Here is a 25,334-nt window from a genome sequence, read left to right as displayed (position 1 = left end):
TAATACATCAGACGAATATTATGTAAACTAGCATATTGACATTACAAACTAACCCCATACATTTCTATGGAGGATTCTTTGAGTGCCGAGTCTCATTAGAAAGCCTGCTTTAACATACACATACTTCACCTACACACAGAAACAAACACACACAGAATTGAGTTACACACACACTATAGAGGTGAACAGCTGTGGAGATTCTCATACTGCGGGAAGTCCTCATGGGAACGACACAGCTGCACCCAGACACACACACTCGCACTACTATGCTTTTATAAACACACACACACACACTACCAGACTTATACAAACACAAACACACACACACACGAGGCACACACATTCTACCATGCTTAAACATACACAAAGTACTAACAGTAAAGTACCCACATGCTACCATGTGCACACACACACACACACACACACACACATCCTCTCAGCCATAGAGAATTGTACTTGTCAATGAAACACACACACATCTTACAGGAAATACACTATCACCAGATACAATCAAATATCTTTAATTCAAAACAATTTATAATCTTTAAAAATGATTTGGGTTCATGTTCAGTGATACAGCAATCAGATACTCAGCACTTCTGATAAAAATCAGACAGACAAACATACACAGAGATAGACAGACCGCCCGAGAGCCCACCAGTCTGGACAGTCCGTCCAAACAGTCTAGACATTCCGTCCAGTCCGACCCATTGTTCTGGGCAGCATCGGAACATCAGAACTTGTAAGGAGTGGCGTCCGAGGAGCGTGCAGATAACCCAGCTACCTCGACCCCGGAGCACGCACTGCATACGCATACACACTCTCAGACCATAATAACCCAGCTACCTCAGACCATAATAACCCAGCCACCTCAGACCATGCAGATAACCCAGCCACCTCAGCCTCGGAGCACATTATCTTGTCACACATACACTCACTCACTCAAACGTGCAGGCGTTAGATAAAGCCATTGTCCTCAGGCTCATCAGGCCTAATTGGATCATTTACAGAAATAATAACTCCTTCCAGCCAAACCACTCCAGTGTGTGTGTGTGTGAATGAGAGGCTTCTACCTAAACAGGTACAATCCTCTCAGGAAGATATGTCTGCATGTGTCAGCAAACACAAGCATACATCTCAGTGTTGGTTAGAGTGTGTGTGTGAGAGACTATCCAGATCCAGCATAGCTTTTCCAGTGAGCCTTGTGTGTGTGTGTGTGTGTGTTTATGGGCCTAGAGAGGGCTGCAGCAGCCATATCTGGTGAAGAAATGACTGGGCATCTGGAAAAGTGAAGATTCTTAAAGATTCTGTACATCCTGTCCACAAACACACAGCAATGTTACATTCAACAGTCTGGTTCAGGAGCGGCACATGTGCATACACACACACAAAATCTCTGAAGGTCGTGTGTGTTTGGCGAGCGTGCTCTCTGCAGAACTACAGCATATGGCTTCAGCAGGAGGTTGGTGGTGAGACTGTTTTTATTAGTGTGTGTGTGTGTGTGTGTCTGTCTGTCTGTCTGAGGCAGCTGATTGGCTTGGAAAATAACCCTGAAAATAAGAGACTGTACAAGTCTGCACACACACACACTTTGCTTGCGTCACGTGGACTTTGTGCCTTGCTTACACATACCACTGCTAGCCTGCAGCAGCTAGCCAGTTTTCTGTGCTGGTCAACACAGACACAGACACACACACACGGCTGGGAGGCATGTTGTAAGAGCAAACAATTAAAAGACCAGTAACATGGACCCCCCTGCGTTCCTGTGCTGAGGTGGGCTCTTTTACAGAGGGAGGAGAGGAAAGGAGAGAGAGAGAGAGAGAGAGAGAGAGAGAGAGAGAGAGAGTGAGAGTGAGTGTGAGAGAGGAAGAGAAAGGGAGGGAGAGTGGAACAGGAGAGGAGCTGAGGCACTTTGGTTTGAGAGAGAAAAGCACTCTCCTCCCTTCATTCCTCTCTGACTGACTTCCGATTCTTCTTCCTGTCCTGGAGGAGAAGAATCTCGCCATCCTGTGGCTTAACAGACACTGTGGACTAAAAAGGACACACACACAGACAGACACACACACACACACACACACACACACCTGCCACTGGCAGCGGACAGAAAGGTAAAGGCACATGCACTGCCAGCAGACACACACACAGTTGGCAGGTATTTGTGGAAGGTTAAGTGTATGTGAGTGTGTGTGTGTATCAATGGCTCACATCAGCGTGGCTGAACAAATTATTACTTTCAGTTAGGAGGAAAACCTCTTTCTCCCTCACACACACACACACTTATTTAGAAGCACTTAGAAGCACACATCCCATCTTTCAAGTAAGAGTCATATGTGCAAAGGTCAGAGTTGGAGGCCAAGATGCCTCAGGAGCGGAGCGTCCAGTGTCCCGGTGCGAGTGTGTCCAGACGTTATAAATATCACACACACCGTCGCCTTCCACGCTTGGTCATTATTTAGTCCACTTTTGTACTCCATCACACGAGCAAGGCACCTTGGATTCAAACATTCACAGGGAGGCATATGATCCTCAGCGTGTGTGTGTGTGTAAATGTATGTGAGTGTAAGAATGTGTGTGTGTGTGTGTGTGTGTGTGTGTGTGTGTGTCTCTGTGTACATGTATGTGAGTGTGTGTGTTATTTGGTAGGCTTCCCCACGTCCACTGTGATTTTGGTATAGAGCAGGTCTTTCTCCACCTGCACCACGCTGTAGGACAGAGAGTTGATGCCGTCTTTGTGCATCGTATCCCGGGTACGGGAGATGCGGTCGAACCTAACACACGTACGCGCATGCACGCACGCGCACACACACACACACAGACACACAAACACAACATCTCATGAGATTACATGTGCATGTTTCAACTGAGTATATTTACTCTTACACTATATTAAACTGTTATCTTTCATGAACACTGCAACACTGAAAGATGTACTGTTTGTGTGTGTGTGTGTGTGTGGGTTGAATGGGTTTACAAAGTTAACAACCAGTAGACGTTATCTATAATCTGATAAGGTTCATGTGAATTCATATTTATGTGTCAGTAGACCGAGTCAGGGAGGGAGGCGTGAGTGTGTGTGTGGAGGGGTGAGTATTATATAACATTATAAGCAAAGAGTAGCTAGTATTACGTGACATTATAACCAAAGAGTAGCTAGCATTATGTGACATTATAACCATAGGCTAGCTAGCATTACGTGACATTACAACCTCTGGCTAGCTAGCATTACGGGACATTATAACCAAAGAGTAACTATCATTATGTGACATTATAACCATAGGCTAGCTAGCATTACGTGACATTACAACCTCTGGCTAGCTAGCATTACGTGACATTATAACCAAAGAGTAGCTAGCATTATGTGACGTTATAACCATAGAGTAGCTAGCATTATGTGACATTATAACCATAGAGTAGCTAGCATTATGTGACATTACAACCAAAGAGTAGCTAGCATTACCTGACATTATAACCAAAGAGTAGCTAGCATTATGTGACATTATAACCATAGAGTAGCTAGCATTATGTGACATTACAACCAAAGAGTAGCTAGCATTACCTGACATTATAACCAAAGAGTAGCTAGCATTATGTGACATTATAACCATAGAGTAGCTAGCATTACCTGACATTATAACCAAAGAGTAGCTAGCATTATGTGACATTATAACCATAGAGTAGCTCTGCTTAAAGGGGTGGTTCAGGATTTTGGACATAGGACCTCATTTCCAAGTTAGCAAGTGTGATATGTATCAGTGGAGACCGTTTTCAACACGTTTCCTCCAGTCCTTCTAGTTGCAGAGTTTGCAGGTGCTAGGCTAGCCATCAGTATGTGTTAGCCTGCCACTAAAAACAGTCTTACCCACTCCACAGTACACCCGAGGCAAATAAATTATAACGCCAGACTATCGATTGATAGTTTTATTTCTAACATTATTCTATCCTTGCATTTCAATGATCGCATTACATTTTGAGGGACTAGTTTCTTAGCAGCGGCGGAATTATACTTGCTCCGGTTAGTAGTACTGCGCCGAAAAGTAAACAGAGAAGCGCACTCCAATGGGGATACCTAGTAGTAGCCTTGGTAATATCAGTCCGCAGCTGCGTTGCTTATATGCCTACAACCAACTTCAGGGAACAAAGTAACTATTGCAACGCGATGCGAGGGTAGTTGTATTTCTAACACTATTCTATCAACACAGACATTTACATCGATTGTCTGGAATTTGCCTCAGGTGTACTTTGGAGTGGGTAAGACTGTTTTTAGTGGCAGGCTAACACATACTGATGACTTGCGCTAGCCTAGCACCTGCGAACTCTGCAATTAGAAGGAGTGGATAAAACGTGTTGAAAACGGTCTCCACTGATAAATATCACACTTGCTAACTTGTAAATTAGGTCCTATGTCCAAAATCCTGAACCACCCCTTTAACTTCACAGTGCAAGGGGTGAGGGAGGCTATATGCAGGGAAGCATGTTCTATGTACATAAGTGTGTGTGTGTGTGTGTGTGTGTGTGTGCGTGCGTGAGAGAGTTTACCTCTGCGGGTTAGGATCGTTCTGCTTGTCCCTAACGTGGCGAATCATGCGGCATTTCCCAATGGCTCCGCTGGGCCGAGAGATGGACATGCCTTTAGAACTCAACCTATGGAGAACATACACCTGCGTCAGTCTGTGGAGTGGAGTGGGGTGGTGTGTGTGTGTGTGTATGACGATGAGTGTGTGATCCTTGGTCCCTGGGCCCTGACTTAAATGACTGGAAAAGTGTAAAGTGGTGAGTGTGACGACTAAATAGCTTGGCCAAATCTATTTGCTAATTTAATACCATGAGCGAGATCATAACAGCAGAGATGAGTGGACCAGCGCACTGTTTCCACAGACCACGCCACGCCATTCACCACACTCCCTGCCCATTATTTACAGGGCTCCTGTGTGTGTGTGTGTGTGTGTGTGTGTGCACGCCAGGCTTCAGTCCATACACCAGACTATTTGGGCATTATTTACAGGGCTACTGTGTGTATGTGTGTGCGAGACAATAAAACAATGTTTCAGTTATTTGTGGGAATAAGAAAGTGTGACTAAGTTAGTCTCTGTCTCTGTGTGTGTGTGTGTGTGTGTGTGTGTGTGTGTGTGTGTGTGTGTGTGTGTGTGTGCGTGTGTGCGTGCGATGGCCCGGATATGGTTCCTATTGAAACTGTGGTGACGAACGAAACATCAGCCACAAGAAGGGCCAAAGTCGTCTCCACTTGCTGAGAAGACTGAGGTATTTTGGTGTGTGCAGGTCATTATTAAGGACTTTTTATGACACAGTTGTGGCGTCAGCTATTTTTTATGCTGTAGTCTGTTGGGGTAGTGGGTTTTCTGAGAGGGACAGGAAGAGAATAAATAAGCTGGTGAAAAGGGCCGGCTCTGTCCTGGGCTGCCTGTTGAGGTGGTTGGGGAGAGGAGGATGTTGGACAAATTGGCATCCATCATGGCCAATTCCTCTCATCCGCTCCATGGGACAGTGGCTGCGCAAAGCAGTTCTTTTAGTAACAGACTACTACACCCATCATGTAAGAGGGAGCACTTTCGCAGGTCTTTTATTCCATCTGCCATCAGAATGTATAACACTACTGTCATGAAAATTTGTAATGTTAATGTAGTGTCTGAACTTCATTATTAATATGTGCATTTTCCACTGTACATGTGATGTGAAGCTTTTTTATTCACCATATATATTGGTTCACTCTGCCTCAAAGTATTGGTGAAACCCTAAGGCGTGTTGCAATCACTGTGTCTTACTCTCTATTTAAATACTACTGGGCTGTTGTGACAAGTAAATTTCCCAGCTGTGGGATGAATAAAGTCTTATCTTACTTCGGGTCAAGCGATATGTGTGTGTGTGTGTATGTGTGTGTGTGTGTGTACCTGTTATAGATGTCGTCATCCTCTCCTCCCCACCCCCAATAGTTATTGGGGAAGCCGTTGATCTTAAGGAACTGCTCCTTGCTCATGGACGATACACCTCCAAAGTACTGATTATATGGCAACCTGACACACACACACACACACACAGGTTAGTAGGACATCAGTCCCATATCATTGCATTACAACACATTTTCTCTCTCTCAGAGTCCTGGGACACACATTTTATATAATTTGGGCCCGTGCCAATACCTCCCCTTCCCCTAGATTTTTGCCCTAACCCTCGTTTTTGCACGTGTAGGGGTAGGGTGTCCCATTACTTTAGGGAGCAAGGGGAAGTGCTATTTTCCCCTTAAAATCAACCCTCAAAATACAGCCAGGACCGATGCAGGCTTAAAACGAAGTGGGAGATGAAATTACCCAGGATACCGTGCAAGCTCAGCGAGCCGGCCAAATTTTTCAACCAAGATGGCTGACACCGCTGGAAAGGAACAATTGCATTGCTCATATATTTTCGCAAATAAGCATATTAAAATTTCTAAATATGTTGGAATATGTTAGTTTGATGCACATCCAATGGACTGTTGAGTTTTGAACACTAATGTTAGAAAATATCTTAGCTATCTGACGATGTTCATGATATCTGCTGAGTGCTTTGAGGGAGTCTGCCCATCAAATAACGTTATATATCTGATCTGGGTAGTTTCGTCAATATTTAGGATGTGTGTTCCGGCGTTCAGATGAACACGAATATCTTTGTTGATTAACCAGACGTAGATAAACCAGCACAGCCCGCACAACAGTCAACATGACCGTTGGAACCGGCATGTTCCTGAATGAAAATAGTAGCAGGCTACTACCGGTAGACACGTCGGCGCTGTGCGGGACAGGTGAGCTAATTCACATATAGTGGTGTCCCAATTCATAGGGAAAGATCTTCACCCCCACTTCCCTTGTTGAGGGGACTTTAATGTTGAGGGCAATCAAAACCAAGTGGAAGTTTTAAGAGGTGAGAAATGGGAAGGGCCCTTTATTTGATTCGACTTTACAAGTCAAGTTTCATAAGGAATCAAATTTTCTGAATAATCCAGTAGATTAAAGCAGTTCAGCAATATATCATAAGTTTTTACAGATTCAAGGGTACAAGAAACATAGTCTCTTCCAGATAAACATGCTATATCCTATAATTGCTGATATGGAGCTGTACTTTGACAGCTGCTTGGCCTTTGTTTTCTTTTTTCTTATAATACTGTTAATACACTGCATATCTATATTATTCTTACTACTCTTATAATGTTACTGCTACTACACTGCATATATCTGTATATGTTGTTCATACATTGTTCATACTACATAGCCATATCTATTCTGCTCGTTACTGCTAATCAGTGTTGCCAACTATTTCAAATGGAAAGTAGCTAAAAGATTTGACTAAATCTAGCGACACAGTCGCTAAATTGGCAACACTGCTGCTAATACACTGCGCATACTTAGAGTTAATTTATGTTACTGTAAACCCTACCACTTTCTTAACTGTATACTACTATCTAGACTGCACTACATGTCTTATATTGTTTATACTGTACCACCTCTCTATACTGTTACATTACATTACATTACATTACATTACATTTGGCTGACGCTTTTTAACCAAAGCGACTAACAACATGGTAAACAGTAAGTTTTAGAACAATTCTCACAATTTTAGGACAGTTTAAAAAAAACATTAGAGTACAGTAAGAGTAAGTGCGTCGGTAAGTGCTGTTTTTAACAGTTACTTGTCAGTTTAAAAAGGCTGGTGAGTGCTAGGATCAGTAAGACTTGTTGTAAGTGTTGCTATGAGAGTAGATGTTCTCTAAAGAGCTGGGTCTTCAGGAGTTTTTTGAAAGTGGAAAAGGATGTCCCTGCCCTTGTAGGAACTGGCAGTGTGTTCCACCAACGAGGAACAACAGATGAGAAAAGTTTGGATTGGCTTGAGCGTACCGGTGGTAGAGCTAGGCGTCGTTCGTCAGAGGAGCGCAGCGGTCTGGAGGTAGTGTAAGTCTGTATGAGGGCATTCAAGTAGGTGGGAGCAGAACCGGAGACTACTTTGTAGGCAAGCGTTAGAGACTTGAATTTGATGCGGGCCGCCATAGGTAGCCAGTGTAGCTGGATGAGCAGCGGGGTAACATGTGCCCTTTTGGGTTGGTTGTAGACCAGGCGCGCCGCCGCGTTCTGGATCATCTGAAGTGGTTTCACTGCGCAGGCTGGGAGACCTGTCAGGAGGGCATTGCAGTAGTCGAGTCGTGAGATGACTATTGCCTGAACCAGGAGTTGGGTAGCATCTTGAGTCAAGTAAGTGTATCAATCACATTGCACTTGTTTGCACTTCTGGTTAGACGCAAACTGCATTTTGTTTTCCTTGTACTTGTACTCTGCACAATGACAATAAAGTTGAATCTAATCTAATGTAATCTTTTATCAAGTCCCCCAATCAAGTCCACGCACCGCCAACCTATGTGCCAAAGTATATTGGATACTTCTCTACATGTGCCTCTGTGTGTGTGTGGGCTGGTTACTGAATTATACTGCATAATTACTGAAACATTTTGTGAAATAACATAGGCTGCCAGAAACACTAGGAAAATTCCTATAGGCCTGTCATGCAGTTGGTAGCACCACACATAGGTTAGGCTATTACAGGGCTTAAAGCAAGGACATTTTCTGTGCCTGAAGTTAGGCTATCAGACATTTTTATATGATATTAAATATAATTTAATATACTATAATTTAATATGATATAGGCCTACCAAACACAGTGATTTTAACAGTTCGCCTTGATATTGAATGTGCTTTGATTTAAGCTTTAAGGCTGTTGAAAAAAAAGCCTATAGTACTGTGCCATCGACATAAATCAATTTGTAATGACAATTTATTTTTTAAAGGAACGTTATCAACCGTTCTTCTATAACGTTCTAACCGGTTACCATTTAGAGGAGAGGCCTTGGAGCAGGAATGAAAAAATAATGTTTTTGCTCAGAACAAACCAAAAACCAAAATGAAAATCATTCTGTTTTCAGTCCCTGCTTTAAATTGCAACCTTGCCTCTGGCACACTCATTGCAAACCCTTCACATCAGGAAGGACACACAACACACACACACTACCTTGATTCTACATTGAAGTTATGTTTCCCTTTCTCTCTCTCTCTCTCTGTCTGTCACACACACACACGTGGGCAGATGCAAAGAGTTTTGCATACACAATACGGCAGACCGGATAAGCAGCAGTTTGGATCAACCACACCCTCCTCACCATCACACACACACAGACACACACACACACACTCTCTCTCTCTCTCTCTCTGTTATAAACACAGACGACTTGGCCCCAGTCCGTAAAAAGACAGCAGTCAGGAAAAGAGGACAGCATGCAGCTCGACGTTCCACCCAGGACTTCGCTGAGAACAAACAGAACCACCACACCACTGGTGTTTTGTTGCTGGCCATATCATGTAAGTGTAGCAGGTTTTGCATTTACATTTATGCATTCAGTAGATTCTTCAAACCAAAGCGACTGAGGAATAACAAACTGAGAATGAGAAATAACGTTTGCGAACAGTTTAAGGAGGCAATTCTTCATGAATGGACTGTTTACATTAAATAGTACAAATGCATTTGTTCAAAGAAAACATTTGCTGCGAATATTCGCCTCTGTTTACAATAATTACCAACACTGCTGATATTTGCGTGTTACAGTTGGCTAATCCTAGCAGCAGTCAGTGTAGAAAGGGTTTAATTAAAGTTGGCTAATGCTAGCAGCAATGTGTGTAGAAAGGGTTTAATACCCTTTCTGCCTGGTTTGTTCTAGCTCCGTGTAGTCCGCCTTTGTATCAGTGTGTGTGAATGTAAGCGCGATTGTGTCTGTGTGTGTGTTTACTGAAGTTAAACTTGTACAGTTGGCTAATGCTAGCAGCAGTGTGTGTAGGTTTTAATTACAGTTAGCTAATGCTAGCAGCACTGTATGTAGAAAGGGTTTAATTACAGTTAGCTAATGCTAGCAGCAGTGTGTGTAGAATGGGTTTAATTACAGTTAGCTAATGCTAGCAGTGGTGTGTGTAGAATGGGTTTAATTACAGTTGGCTAATGCTAGCAGCAGTGTGTGTAGAATGGGTTTAATTACAGTTAGCTAATGCTAGCAGCAGTGTGTGTAGAATGGGTTTAATTACAGTTAGCTAATGCTAGCAGCAGTGTGTGTAGAATGGGTTTAATTACAGTTAGCTAATGCTAGCAGCAGTGTGTGTAGAATGGGTTTAATTACAGTTAAGCAGCGGTGTGTGTAGAATGTGTTTAATTACAGTTGGCTAATGCTAGCAGCAGTGTGTGTGGAAAGGGTTTAATTACATTTAGCTAATGCTAGCAGCAATGGATGTAGAAAGGGTTTAAGAACTCTGATAAACCCACGTCAGCACAAACAGAACAATTACTATTGCCTCAAGCAAGTATCGTCAGCCACACCTTCACACATGCCACGCAATGCACCCACCAACTCATGCATACAAGGATGGACACACACACACACACACACACACACACACACACGGTAAAACTGGTCAGACAGGTTGAGCTTCATAGGCCATAACAGATGTGTTCTATACTTTCAACCTAGAAGCCATGGTAACACCAACCAACAGTCTGCTCCTGTCTGATCTTCCTCTTACCACACACACGGTAAAACTGGTCAGACAGGTTGAGCTTCATAGGCCATAACAGATGTGCTCTATACTTTCAACCTAGAAGCCATGGTAACACCAACCAACAGTCTGCTCCTGCCTGATCTTCCTCTTACCACACACACACGGTAAAACTGGTCAGACAGGTTGAGCTTCATAGGCCATAATAGATGTGCTCTATACTTTCAACCTAGAAGCCATGGTAACACCAACCAACAGTCTCCTCTTACCACACACACCCACACACACACATACACTTATACCCCCCCCCCCCCCCACCCCACCCCACCCCCACACACACAACTTTCTGCCCGGTTTGTTCTAGCTCTGTGTAGTCCGCCTTTGTATCAGTGTGTGTGAATGTAAGCGCGATTGTGTGTGTGTTTACTGAAGTCAAACCTTTATCATGGTTGGCTGTGTGTTAGTGTGTGTGTGCGTGTAAGTGTGTGAGTGTGTGTGTTTACTGAAGTCAAACCTGTATCATGGTTGGCTGTGTGTGAGTGTGTGTGTGTGTGTGTGAGAGAGTGAGAGTGAGAGTGTGAGTGTGAGTGTGTGTGTCTATTTGATCATTCAAAACATTTGATTCCTAATGAAAATTTACTTGTAATGTGGAATTGAATAAAGTATCTAAAATGTTACCTGAAGCCAAACTTGTCCATGGACACGGAGAGGTGCCTGGGCTGGCTGAAGCAGCGGTAGGTGTTGCGGTCGTCCATGGGGATGAGGTCGACGTCGCTGAAGACAAAGCAATTGTAGTCGTACTCCTTCAGCGCCTCCACGTATCCCACGTTCAGCAGCTTCGCCCGGTTAAATGTCTCATCACCAGCCTAGCACACACAAACACACACACAGATTACACTTAGACATCAGAAAACCAATTACAACAGACACACTTCCAACACACAAAAACACTTCACAATAAAGAGAGAGAGAGAGAACAACAACAGCCAGTCACACATACACACACACACACAAAGCAGGGCTCGAACACATACACAGAGCAGAGCTCGAACACACACACCATTACACTGGTGATCGTTACATCCCATACACACACACACACACAGAGCAGGGCTCGAACACACACACACACACACACACACACGATTACACTGGTAATCGTTACATCCCACACACACAGATCAGGGCTTGAACACACACACACACACACACACACACACACACACACACGATTACACTGGTAATTGTTACATCCCACACACATCAGGGCTCGAACACACACACACACCATTAAACTGGTGATCGTTACATCCCTAGTCTGGAGCCCTGCTTACCACACATCAGCAGTGTGGGAATTCTGTGAACAGACATAATGTGCGGAAGTGAGTCTGTGTCTGTGACTCTGTGTGTGTGTGTGTGTGTGTGTGTGTGTGTGTGTGTGTGTGTGTGTGTGTGTGTGTGTGTGTGTGTGTGTGAGAGAGAGAGAGAGAGGCTACGTCTACATTATTAATACGGATTAATACGAAAATCAGTTTTGAGGTAGATATGTTGTGGGTCCACATTATTCCAGACCAGATCAGTTTTAAGGTAGATATGTTGTAGGTACACATTATTACAGACCAGATCAGTTTTTTTTTTAAGTATATTTTTTGGGCTTTTTGCCTTTATTCTGATAGGACAGTGAAGATAGACAGGAAGTGAGTGGGTGATGAGGTGGGATCGGGACATGACCGCAGGTCGGGTTCGATCCTGGGTCCCCGTGGGCACTTGGACCCGTACATGGTACTGGCGCTGTAGCCTATTGCGCCACAGCGCCCCCGATCAGATCAGTTTTGAGGTAGCTATGTTGTGGGTCCACATTATTCCAGACCAGATCCGTTTTGAGGTAGCCATGTTGTGGGTCAACATTATTCCAGACCAGATCCGTTTTGAGGTAGCTATGTTGTGGGTCAACATTATTCCATTGCATGTAAATCTCACAGCCATTCACCCTTTAACAGGTTCCGCATCCCTACTGTTACTGTTACTGTTGCAAGGGCAGATTAACAGTGGCCATGCAGCGTTAAAACTTGCATTAAAACCCGTTGCCTAATTCTGATTCTTGAAAGTCATGACAAATGGTCAGTCAACATGATTGATAGCAAGAGGCTGGCGGAGATCTTTCTCATTTGTTAAGTTATACTCCATATATAATTGTATTAACTTTTCTTAATATTCATGACAAGTTAAATTTAAATAGATGGTGGTCTAACGGGGGACCACAAGTGGCACGCCACCAGCGGCATACCACCAGCGGTCCGCTATCTGCCAATCTGATTTTGCTATCTGGGTGTATGGGTACAAGGGAAGAAATAACCATCAGATTAAATCTGAAAACTGGGGGAAATGGGCAATGCCAAATGTACTGCCTGGGTGCAATAGACAGCTCTTAGCTTGCATGCTATATACTTACCTATAGGAGTTCCCATTATCATGCTAGCTAGCTTGGTCTGCTAAGCAAACAAACAAACAGAATACCTCATGTGGTGAACATTCTAGAACATTACACAGTGCTTCTAAGTTTTTGTTTTATTTTAAGTTGCTTAGGCTATTAATCCATTGGCATTCACTGCCTGTACCTAAATTGGTGCATCCTGCCCTATCCCTGACACGGTCTTTCACAGCACACAAAGAGTAAGCTCCCCTTACGGCTTTATCTGATGGACACACACACACACACACACACACACACACACTAAAGAAAAGAGCGAGGATGGAACTAATGCATCAGGAAGATGAGACCTTTGAAAGAGAGAAAGAAGTACCTGAACAAGAAGCACACACACAGACACAAACAGAAAATACAAGAGGAAATGGGGCGATAGAGAGAAAGGGAAAGAGATAATGAGATAGGATACGGAGAGAAGAGTGAGAGGTAGAGAGTGATAGAGAGAAGGAGAGAGAAAGAAGGGAGAGAGGAGAAGATGGTGAGAGCAGCCAGTGACAGAGAAGCCGTCTGGAAGCACTGAAGCACCTGGGCAAAACACACACACACACACATCCCGACCCACCACACACATGCTCAGACATGTCGACACACACACACCAAACGGCAGGAAGTGGGGAAGGAAGAGTGAAGGAGAGAAAGAAGAGAAAGACAAACGATCATGCAGGAATCAGAGAACACAGTTGTGAGGGAATCAGACAAATTCGCTCCATTCCAGCCTGTTTACTTCCTCTGCCGTCACACACACACACACGCACACACACAAACACACACACACTCCAGACCTCTCTCACTACATAAACATTGGCAAGTGGCTGCCACAGCAAGATTTTCTATGTATATGTTTGTCTGTGTGTGTTTGCATGTGTGTGTGAGACAGACAGAATGTGAATAATTCATTAGGTGCTTTCGGACTAAAGCGTTCTACGAAACACAGTTCTATGAACTACTGACTGGAGAGGCTAGCGCTAAAACTACAGTTCCAGGCTGTTTTTCCTTTTGCATTTGCACGGTCAGTATGAATACCGAGGTAGCATAAAACATTTATTTATAAATTGATGGGCCCTCTCAGTGCTGTTTGGGGTGCCACTCTGCCCCGTCAGTGCTGTTCTGGGGTGCCACTCTGATCAGTGCTGTTTTGGGGTGCCACTCTGATCAGTGCTGTTTTGGGGTGCCACTCTGCCCAGTCAGTGCTGTTTTGGGGTGCCACTTGGCCCGTCAGTGCTGTTTTGGGGTGCCACTCTGCCTCGTCAGTGCTGTTTTGGGGTGCCACTCTGATCAGTGCTTCAGTGCTGTTTTGGGGTGCCACTCTGGCTCTGGCTGGGCCCTCTATGTGCTATTTGTTTCCAGGCCTTTGTTTATCTGCTTTTTTGTTGCTTTGTTTATTCGTTGGTTTGGAGAGAGAGAGAGAGAGAGAGAGAACTCTTTGAACAACTTTCCAAACTAACGTCCTTTAATGATTGTTACCTTTTCAAATCATTGTTCTTTAAACACCTGGGAGCTTTCCAAACTAATGACCTTTGAAGACTTAACTTTTCAAATCACTGTTCTTTAAACACCTGGGGGCTTTCCAACCCAACGTCCTCTAATCGGCTGGGAATTTTCCAAACCATCATTCTCTCAATCCATCCACTAAAAACAGATTTGTTGTGGCCTGTTCCTTAGTTAAGCGACTATGATGACTTGAGGATGTGGGAATCATAGTTTCGTTCTTTAGTTAAGCCACCATGCGGCCTGTTCCTTAGATAAGCCATTATGATGACGGAGTATGTGGGAATTAGGGATGCTCCGATCAGTGCTTTTGGTTACCAATCCGAATACCGATCACTGAAAATCAGTATCTGCTGATACCGATTACCAATCACAGGATGGGCTTTGTAAGAAAGTGCAGGGCTCTACACTAACTTTTTTCTAACGTTTCAAGCCATCAGCCAAACATGCCAATGCACCAGTTGCAAAGATTAAAAATGACTGACAACATTTACAGGAAACAAAATTTAAAGCATATTAGTGCCTACTTTATTTTTGGTCTGTTATAGTCTATATTTTGTTTTAATATCATGCATTGTCATATTTGCATTTAGCCTGTATATCAAGTATCCTGCAAATGTAATTTATTTGTGAATCCATCTGTTGCAAATCCAAATGGTGATCTATCCATCTAATTCCATACTTCAAGCCAACTACTACTAAAACAAACAGCCCATTTCCCTTCCACAACTCAGCATAGCATAATCAAGGATATTTACTGTAAATAACCCCATAATAGGTTATTTAATTAAAGCAAATTATCTGTTTATAAATCATATTCTTGATAATGTAGGCCTAAAATGTGTTTATTTAGTTCATGACTGAAGAGGCCATATGTCTTTGAGAGGCTTTTCATTTGAAACAGGTCATTCAGAGAAGAAAGTTCATTGTAATGTAACGGTGTAACAGCTTTAGCACCTGTGTGAGGCGCTAACGTAACGGTGTTGTTTTTAAGATGTAGCCTACTTGATGTGAAAGACAGTGGCGGGGGGGGGGGGGGGGGGGGGGGGGGGGCGGTATGCGAGTGTGGGCCTGTTCTTGTCATATGGCATTTTTACATGACAGATCCATCAGACAAAACCCATCCATACACACCAGACTGACAGAGAAAACACACACTCTTTTCAGTAAAACCCTGCTTCAATCTCCTCTACCCCCCTTTTAGGCAACATTTCATCAGCCTAGACAGGCAAGTCTAAATCACACACACACGGTGGATTTCATGCGTCTTCTTGTCACTGCTGTCCTCAGAGAGGTGTGACTGAGTGTGTATGTGTGTGTGTGAGATTTATGTGTGGCTTTCCGGACACAGTGCAAACACCAGTTATGATTATGCAGCATTGTGATTATATGCCACTTGGCAGAGTCTTTAAAAGCTTCTGTAACATTTATCTTTAAAGGGACACCAGGCAATGTTTTCGTGTTAATTACTCATCTTCGTAAGTCAGTATATGGTTAAATGACTCATTACAGGGCGAATGAAGACTCTCTCACCCGCCCCTACTGCCTGTAGGAAGAATATCCCGCTTGCAAGTTCAGTGTATCGTATCCGCCGACCGAAGCAGGATCAGTTTACATCCTGCATCCACAGCAGAGAGGCAGGCTAACGAAACGCTAGCGATTGTTGCAAACGTGTGTATAATGGCAGAGCCGGCGAAGAAGCAGTGAAAACCCTTGACGGAAGATGCAAAGAAAAGGAAAAGAGCTTCAGACCGAGCGAGAGGGAGTTACGTAAAGAAAAAGCATCAGGCTTGCCTGGTGTCCCTTTAATATTTAATAACTTAATGCCTGCAATCTGCCATGATCGGATGTGATCTGTGCCAAACAGTTACACAGAATTACCGATAGCAAACAGGGTAGATGAAAGCAATCACTGTGTCCAATACTCACAATCCACACTTAGATACACAGACACACACACACACACACACACACACCTTGAATTTCCCCTGGGGATCAATAAAGTATCTATCTATCTATCTATCTATCTATCTATCTCTACACACACACACACACACACACACACAGTGAGAGACATGGTGTAAGCGGTAATTATTAACTCAGGTCGGTTTCACTACAGATAGTTTAACGTGTTCTAGTCAAACTGCTTCTTCTCCTCAGCTGACCAAGTTGTTCTAGGTGTGACCTGTGTAACAATAAAATTCAAAGCAGCTCGACAGTAAGCTTGTTTAACAACAACAGGATTACCCCTCACATACACACACACACACACACACACACCCTCCCTCACCAAGTATGACCCAACACCCCACAGTGTCAGAGCCTTTCCCAGTCGCTGAGGTTCAGAAGAAGGTTCTAAGAGGATTCTAAGGAGGACAGCCTTGAGAACCGGACATGTGTTTGGGTTAGGGGCCGTTCTAACAGCCACTTGAAACCGGATGTGTGTTTGGGTTAGGGGCCGTTCTAACAGCCACTTGGAGATTTGGAAGAAGTCGGGCTTCAAAACGGAACCATATTTGGGACATAATGCTGTTGACCAACACAAACACACTGAAGTCCACACACACTTGGGGGCACGGCATTTTCACTGAGGGGGGAATTCCTGTGGTCCACGCAAAGACTCAAACAAAGAGGTGCGAGAGCTCAAAGCCCTGGTACAGCCTCCCGTCACCATCCAGAGTGTGTGTGTGTGTGTGGTGTAGGTGAATGTATGGGTGTGTGTGTGTGTGTGCATGTATGATGTTGGAATGGGAGTGTACTGGATGTGTGTGACAGAGAAAAAGATTGTAAATGCATAGGGAGGGACATGTATGCGTAAAACAAGTCGAGAGTGTGTGTGTGTACATGTATGATGTGTGTTGGAATGGGAGTGTACTGGATGTGTGTGACAGAGAAAAAGATTGTAAATGCATAGGGAGGGACATGTATGCGTAAAACAAGTCGAGAGTGTGTGTGTGTGCGCGAGTGTGAGTGTGTGTGTGTGTGTGTGCATAAGGTGTGTAGGATGAGGGAGGGGTCCAGGGACTGAACTCACGATAACACCTGTTACAGATTAACTGTGTGTGTATGATTTAGAGAGAGACCTTTTATGATGAAATCTAAACAGGTTAGCATCATTAAGGTGGGAACACTGCATGACTCAATAGGGAAATGCCTGTCATTTCCCAAACACACACACACACACACACACACACACACACAAAGAGAGTAGTGATGTGGCGGTAGTGATGTGTCCTTGTGTCCATGTGACACAATAAGCATATCCATGTATGTGTGTGTGCGCGTGTGTGTACGGTGAGTGTGTACAGTGAGCTACTATCTGATATATGAAATGCCTATAGGGATTAGCCTGGTAGGGATTGATATTTTTCCCTAAAATTAGACGTTTACAATCCTGGGAAAGGAAGTTGCAGGAAATAACCTTCTTTTAAAAAGCAGAACTTCAGCTAAGCCCTGGTCTTTTCAAGCAACACTATGTGCAATAAGGTGAAATATGCATATATTTCCACATATCAACGTTGCCATGCGTAAACAAAACTAGTCAACTAGTCTTACACTGTAGGCGTTAACTAGCATCACACAGCTAATTTCTGCCGTTTTTACGGGACAACTGTCATATTATCACTTGTTTATGCATGTCATTAACTTTTGTTTATGCATGCAATACCCATTGTTGATGACGCATCCTTGGTTCTCTTCAAAACTGATGGAAATGCAGGTTGGTTCACTAGATAGCACCAAGGTTCAAATAATTCTGAATGGCACCAGTTCAAGAACACGTTCTCTGATGATCGAAAAACGCCCAGTAAGGAGCAGCCTCCTGAAAGTGATATTTCACAAATCTTCATTACATAAACTAGCACAATTCAGTAAAGCAAGTAATTTAGTGTTTTCTAAGCCATTCTATTAAACTAAGTATTGTACTGCTCCGTAAGCCTCCTGTAGTAACCAAAGGAAAAGGAAACCGTAGTAAAATATGTTTTTTTATTAGGGACCTTCAGGAAGCAAACATGTCTATTAGGGCTAAAGGCTATTGTGACAGATGGTTGGATTTTAATCATTATCATCTTATCTTTTATGATAAAGGCAAATCTGGTGGCAGATTATTGCATGAGATATTGACCAGGGGCGTCACTAGCAGCTGAAAACATTCGGGGCTTGTCCCATAGAGTCTAAACGGTTCTCATAATTCACATTTTGCCTGCTTTCTTCTCACTGTTGATAGATTAATCCACCAACTCTAGCCTCCATTTGCACCACAATGATTGAATCAATGAGGGAGATTATGTTGATCTCCCTCTCTCTTTTTCCCTCTCCCTCTATCTCACGAAGTAGTCGTGCCAAATTATGTTTTGTGGTAAGGTTATGTTCAAGTATGATCTGCTGCATGAAAGAGAGAGAACATCCGTGTCCTGTTCTGTCTGTATGCTTGATAAATTGCTTCATCTCATCTCAAGGTTTCAATGCACGATCGGAATAATGTTTTTATATTTGTCAATCAACTTTGCAAAATACATTCGGGACTGAAACCCTGGCAAAATCGGCTGACACTGCCTCTGATATTGATGCCGAGGGAGGCCGCGAGCTACCTGTGTGTGTGTGTGTGTGTGTGTGTTCCTATGTATCTGTGTCATGTTGGTGGCGTCTGATTGAGGATAACTCTTTGATAGTGTGTGTGTGTGTGTACCTGATTGATGACATACACCCCATAGTCCAGCTGTTGCCTGCGTAGGATTGGGTGCAGGTAGTATAGCCAGAACTTGAGGTGCTCGTCGCGGTTTCGGAAGGGGATGATGATGGCCACCTTCTGCAGGGCCACGCAGTCCGGCGGCGTGTAGCGCCCTCCCTCATGCAGCTCCGTATTCTCATGCCGCACCGTGTCCAAGCTCACCGGAGACGAGAACTCGATCCGCAACGGCCCAACTGGGAGATAAAGATGGAGGGAAAGGAAGAGAGAAGGGGGAAGAGAGAAAGAGAGGGATGGTGAGAGAGAGAGAGAGATAGAAGGACAGAGGCACGTTAGCAACATTGTTCACAGCTGCATAAACATCTCTGTGTGTGTGTGTGTGTGTCAGACAACCAACTAACAAAATCCCTCTCACCCAGAAACCGGGGCAGTCTGTAGTCTAAGCAGATCGCATTGATATGGGAGCATCACAACAGAAAAAGTAACATTTTTGATACGGAGACGACACTTAAGTTGAACATGCATGTATATATGCGAGTAATTGCGCAAGGTTTTAGCCAAGAGCCATATTACCAACAGTATGTCGTTGCTGATGGAAACATATGTGACTTATTAACCCCAATATAAGTCAGAGGAGGGTGTGTTAACTCTGTCTGCCCCAGCCTAGCCGCACAGCCAGGAAACATTCTCAAATTATTTTAGCAGCTATCTAAACAAAAAAACCGACCGTCCGTGCACTTACCCAGAAGAGGCGAGGGGTCGGGGCATTGCTCCAGAGTTTTGTGCCCCGGTTCGGAGGATTCGGAGAAATTGGACCCTAATGTGACTATTAACTCAGACGCGCCAGCGTCTTTTGCCTCGAGTTTACTCGACTCTGTTTTACTGTGACTTTGCTGATTCTGCACAAACGCGAGTCGAAAGTTAACGGACTTGGCATAGTAAACTAAAGTGGCTGAGATGTACACGAAGCAGAAAAAGACAAGCAATTTGCACGTTCTGTGAAGAACACCGAAATTCACATTTGAATCGCGCATAATTTAAGACAATTTAGTACTATCTAACTACACCAAGAAATGCACCGTTAAATCGGCTGAAGTATCAACGCCTACAATGTTATCTACCAGCGGTAATATCGTTATTATTTCGACTAGTGAACATGTCAGTCTAACTTCACAAGTCAAATATTAGCCCCGTGCCAAGGGAGCTAACGTTCCAAAGACTTCACAATCTTACTAGCTACCTAACATAGCTCTCGCTAGCCCACGTATGTCTCATTTTCGGTCGATGGAACTTTTCAAGCGACTTGAACTATTAGTTACTTCCATTACAAGACTTTCTCACGAAGAAGCAGGTAACGTCCTTGACATTTTCGATATACAGTTACACCTACACAAATCCGATTAAACCCACAAACTTTCTCACATTAACAATATTCCTCAGTAGAATGTATTAGTCTTAACAGTAAGACCACCTCAAAAGTTACTTGAAACTAGCTAGCTGGCTAACGCTTCTCTGTGGTAAACGGCGTCTTCTTCCCAAAGCCAGGTCTAGGTCTGCACATCCGCTAACAAGTAACGAGTTAGTTAATCAACTAACATTAGGCTACCATAAATGTTACATTGTAGCAACAGCCCAACCTATTTGATTGATGACAGACTTTAAACACATCAAATACAACTGTGCCTCCAGGTTAATTATTTGCTAGTTTTCTTCAAATCCCAACCTCCTTACGAAATCCTCTGACTTGTGACGCGAGTCATGCTCATATTTCTGCCGACCTGTGAGTTGCGTTTTCCGGGAGACCCTAGCATTGGGGAGGGGCAAGGCGAAGAGTGGTGGGCGTAAGGGCCACCGGTGGCAATGTAGACATGACAGAACAGCCTACCCTCAGTAGGCTAGGACGCAGCAAAAGTTAGTGGATTTACCATTAGGCTACAATAATTAGTGTACTGATCATGGGTTCGGTTAGGCCCTCTAGATTCGGGAAGTATATTATGTGATGCATTTACAGAATTGTTTTTAATTGTGTCTCCCAGAACCTACATTTTACAAGTGTTCGGGCAGGCTGGTCTATGTGCAGGGCAGGAAATAACTGTAAAATAAGTTCTGGAACAACATGTTCACATTGGGGCAAACATCGCACTACCTTATATTTATGGACACACGTCGCGCCCTGGTGGTTAGAATTGGGCATAGATGGAGTCAGGATTGGATTCAACAAGTCATTCCACCATTCACATGTGAAATAATAGGCCTACTTAGGTCCCGGTAATTACAGTTTTTCTCGATGGTTTTGATGCTTGTGTCAACTCACGTTCTCGAAACAGTTAACACCCGCGTCTGAACAAAAGCTGGCCAAAATAACACATTTTGCTTGCGGCTGTTACTCTCTCAAAACACTTAAACATGCAGCAAAAGCAAATCTTGCCTTCAAACAACACATCCTGTCGTCAAATCATTGTGTGATTTCAATCAATAATTACCCACTGGACATCAAAATGCAAACTATAGTTCTCAAAATGAGCATTTTTGCTATGTGGGTCATTCTATGAAAACGTGGCATTTTGCATTCAAAATATCTAATTTTCAAAGTAGTTTTTAAAGTCTTGAAGCACCTATTTGGATGAAGTAGATTCTTACCTCTCAGAAAAACATGCGGTGCCATCTCAGGCTATCTTATTTATTTATTTATTTATTTATTTACTTACTTTAACAAATAGTCAATGGAGGTATGTGTGCTATGTCAACCCTGTTACAAAAAAAACATATATTATTATAAAATAATATGAGTGCTCTTGTAACTATTCATGAATATTATACAAATAATTATGAGTTACATAAATAATTCTGGTGTTGAACACATGAATTATTAGATTTTAGGATTGACAGTAACAGAGTTGACAGTAACAGGGTTGATGAAATATTGTTATTGGCAGCCATTACTAGCCATGTGGTGGACACCATGACACCACATGGTGTGCATTCAAGAGAGGTTAAAATGCTGTTAAATATATACATTTAAATTTTCAATCAAATTATTTTTTAATCCATGATTTTGTGGTAACAGGGTTGACAAAACTAGCTTGTCCCCTTCTGTCAGACAGAGCAAAACTGTAAATAGACAAGTCATACCAAGGAACAAGCCATTTTTACAGCTTTTGCAATATTCCTAATACGAAAAGTGCTTAAAATCATTTTTTTTAAAAATGATGAATTCTTAAAAAGTAAATAATTTATTTTTACCATTATTATATTTCCTAAAATATAAAATAATTGTTAATTCAGCTTTGCAAGACACTTTTGTTTGAGGGACATAAAATGGCACGTTTTTGTAGAATGACCCATGTCTGTTCCATTCATTGATCCTGTGTCTGATAAAGGCTATAGAGCAGTGCCCTGGCTGCAAATGACATTTGCTGCTGCTATAGGGTGCGTCTAGATTTCTAGGCTAATAGAGCAGTGGTTCTCAAACTTTTCCCAATGAGTACCACCTAAGAAAACAATTGACTCTCCAAGTAGGCTATTATGACTGGCATTAAAATGCAATTCACATATTGTATTTTATTGCCAATTTCACATATTGTATATTGTACATACTGTTCTGTGTCGTTTGTTGCTGGCAGGTGCCATGGAAGCTTCACTAGTCACATGGGCTGGGCTCATTGTCACCAATTTCAGTTTCTGCTCCACATATTCTCCACACTTCTCTTTCTAATACTTCCTGTTTGGAGCGAGTGCATGAATGTTTTTGATCCATCATGTTTGCTTCCTTTTTCTTTGTTTGCCATCACAGCTTTGCTTGTCAACCATTTGCTAATGCTCCATACAGTTAAACTAGTAGGCCTATTGGCTCCTATTGGCTAATATAAAAACAAATATAGGCCTACTTTTTTCATAACAAAAAAATAGTTTAAATTTGCTTTCATTGATTGCGTAGTTAAGGATTTTGAATTATATATATTTTGATATCATTTGAAGTGATTATGTCATCTTTATAAAAAAAACATTCTTGGAGACTCCTTGAGTAGATTACCACTAGAAGGAGTCAGCCCGTACCACAGTTTGAGAACCACTGCAATAGAGCTCTTATAGTAGTTTGGTGACACTAAATATGAATTGCACAGAGGAGTGTGAACTCTATTGTTTTTTTTTTATTTTATAGACAGTGCACTATTGGTCCTTGAGAGTTCTTCATGGAACCTTTGCCTCAAAAACAACTTAAAAACACACGCACCCACACAATTCACAATTCAAAGTTCATACGTTTGATTGTCATGTACTCATAAATAGTATCAGTAATGCAATTTTTTTGTGCTCAAGATCCAGCTCAACTTTAAAGAGGAGTAAATTAAATACTAATTAAGGGAATGTATTCATTTCTGATATTGAAGAGTGAGTGAGTATTAGAAACATAAGAAAAAAAGAGAAGAAAAGAAACAATATTTAAAAAGTGCAGAGGTGTCATCTGAACACATTATGAGAGAGTGAAGTGACAGTTCAGCATCCTGATAGTTTCTATCCACAAACAGTCTCTTTATCTGCTGGTACAGGTTTGCAGGCTCTTGTAGCTTCTACCAGATGGCAGGAGGGTGAAAAGAGATCCACTTGGCCTTTATCCTGCAGCACTGGCTATAAAAGTGCTGGATAGTTGGTCCTGCAGCACTGGCTGTAAAGGTGCTGGATAATTGGTAACTCAGTCCTGCGCTGACCTGACCTGACCACTCTCTCACAGCTTTTGTAAGTCGCTTTGGACAAAAACGTCTGCTAAATGCAATAACAATAACCATAACCATAACAAAATGTTCTCTGCTGCTCATCCTGATCCACCATTAGACACCCTTAATGTTTTTAGTGAATTTTCAGAAGATTATTAAGTAGATTTGAGCACAGATTACAGTCTAATTAAAGGGGTTGGCTGCTGCATACCTACAGATTAGGGAGGAATAAAGGAAGCCTGTTTTCTCATTACGGCTCAATGGCACATTGAATTTTGTGGAATGTTCAGAATGAAGGGTTTCCTGGTCAATGCAGTTAAGTGTGGAATACAACTCTTGTCTTTTCAGATGTGACAGTAAGCATTGTGACCGATACACGTCCAGCCTGTGCCCAACCAGCAGAGCATACAGTTGTGCAAGTGATCTTCCTTATCTACAGGCTCCCCCTACAGGTGAATCTTTGTAACTTTAGTTGACAATTATTCCATAGATTACATTTACATTACATTTATACTGAGCCCCTAAAGGACCATAGTGGGAATTATTTGGACATTTATCTTTAGAGCCCCCTTCGCGTTCTCTCGCAAAAGGGAGCGCAAAAGTATTGTGAGGGAATGCAAAACATAATGCGAGGGAACGAGGCTCTAAAAATAAATGTCCTAAAAAGATCTTTCGCATTATGGTTTTTCGGGGCTCCATTGAGCTGACTCTTTTATCCACAGCGACAAGTGAGGACTATCAAACTACGAGGCCGTAGTATAACAACACCTTACTATAACAATAACTACCTTAGTTATAATAAATAATAAAATACTACCTTAGTATTATTTTATATAAAATAAAATAAAATACTACCTTAGTATAACAATAAATAAAATACTACCTTACTATAACAATAAATACTACTTTAGTATTATAAATATACCTTAGTATAACAATAAATATAGCTTATAACAATAATAAATATAGCTTACTATAACAATGCATACTACCTTGCTAACAATAAATACTACCTTAATATAATAATAAATCTACCTTAATATAATAATAAATACTACCTTAATATAATAATAAATCTACCTTGCAGACACCACAAGAGGATGAGTGCAGAACAGCCGGAGGAAGTGAGTACAGTAAATGAGGATGGACGTGCGGACATTTAAGTACTTTCTTTCAGGTACTCTCTCCTCAGACAGCACTGAATGTTTCTCCTTGTATTACAGTATTTGTCCTTTCCTCAGGCAGCACTGAATGTTTCATAGCTCCTTGTGTTACAGTATTTTTCTAACTTGTATAGCACTGTGGCCAAAAAGCTGTAACATCTAATAAAGTTGAATGTAAATATCTGTGACTGTTTCCTGCCAAATAATAAAAATAATTAA

At 42.4% G+C, this 25,334-nt stretch overlaps 1 protein-coding gene and 1 long non-coding RNA gene across 2 annotated transcripts; one reads left to right on the top strand and one right to left on the bottom strand.

Moving 5' to 3' along the window:
* Nucleotides 1–505: 505 nt before the first annotated feature.
* On the bottom strand, nt 506–21,051 carry b4galt1l (DP-Gal:betaGlcNAc beta 1,4- galactosyltransferase, polypeptide 1, like). Its single transcript, XM_042060926.1, has 6 exons — nt 19,980–21,051; nt 19,238–19,473; nt 11,253–11,440; nt 5,907–6,029; nt 4,537–4,641; nt 506–2,768 (listed from the first exon to the last, which is right to left on the bottom strand). Exons 1-6 carry the CDS (start codon nt 20,269–20,271, stop codon nt 2,633–2,635), a joined length of 1,080 nt encoding a protein of 359 aa, XP_041916860.1. The 5' UTR covers nt 20,272–21,051; the 3' UTR covers nt 506–2,632.
* On the top strand, nt 20,488–25,334 carry LOC121681299. The gene is made up of 4 exons (XR_006022059.1): nt 20,488–20,588; nt 23,788–23,974; nt 24,301–24,404; nt 25,040–25,334. It is a non-coding gene; the product is annotated as an uncharacterized LOC121681299 (long non-coding RNA).

Source organism: Alosa sapidissima, chromosome 14 (assembly GCF_018492685.1).
Source record: "Alosa sapidissima isolate fAloSap1 chromosome 14, fAloSap1.pri, whole genome shotgun sequence".
NCBI classification, from domain to species: Eukaryota; Metazoa; Chordata; class Actinopteri; order Clupeiformes; family Clupeidae; genus Alosa; species Alosa sapidissima.
Note: the sequence above shows the minus strand (reverse complement) of the source record. Positions and strands in the feature narration are given on the sequence as shown.

Excerpts from the sequence above, each read along its gene's own strand:
- b4galt1l (XM_042060926.1), bottom strand. The coding sequence starts at position 20,271 with ATGCGCGATTCAAATGTGAATTTCGGTGTTCTTCACAGAACGTGCAAA. Across the intron at positions 19,474-19,979 it reads CGACCCCTCGCCTCTTCTGG|TTGGGCCGTTGCGGATCGAG; the intron begins GTAAGTGCACGG and ends TTTATCTCCCAG. Across the intron at positions 2,769-4,536 it reads AACGATCCTAACCCGCAGAG|GTTCGACCGCATCTCCCGTA; the intron begins GTAAACTCTCTC and ends TACGTGTGTTAG.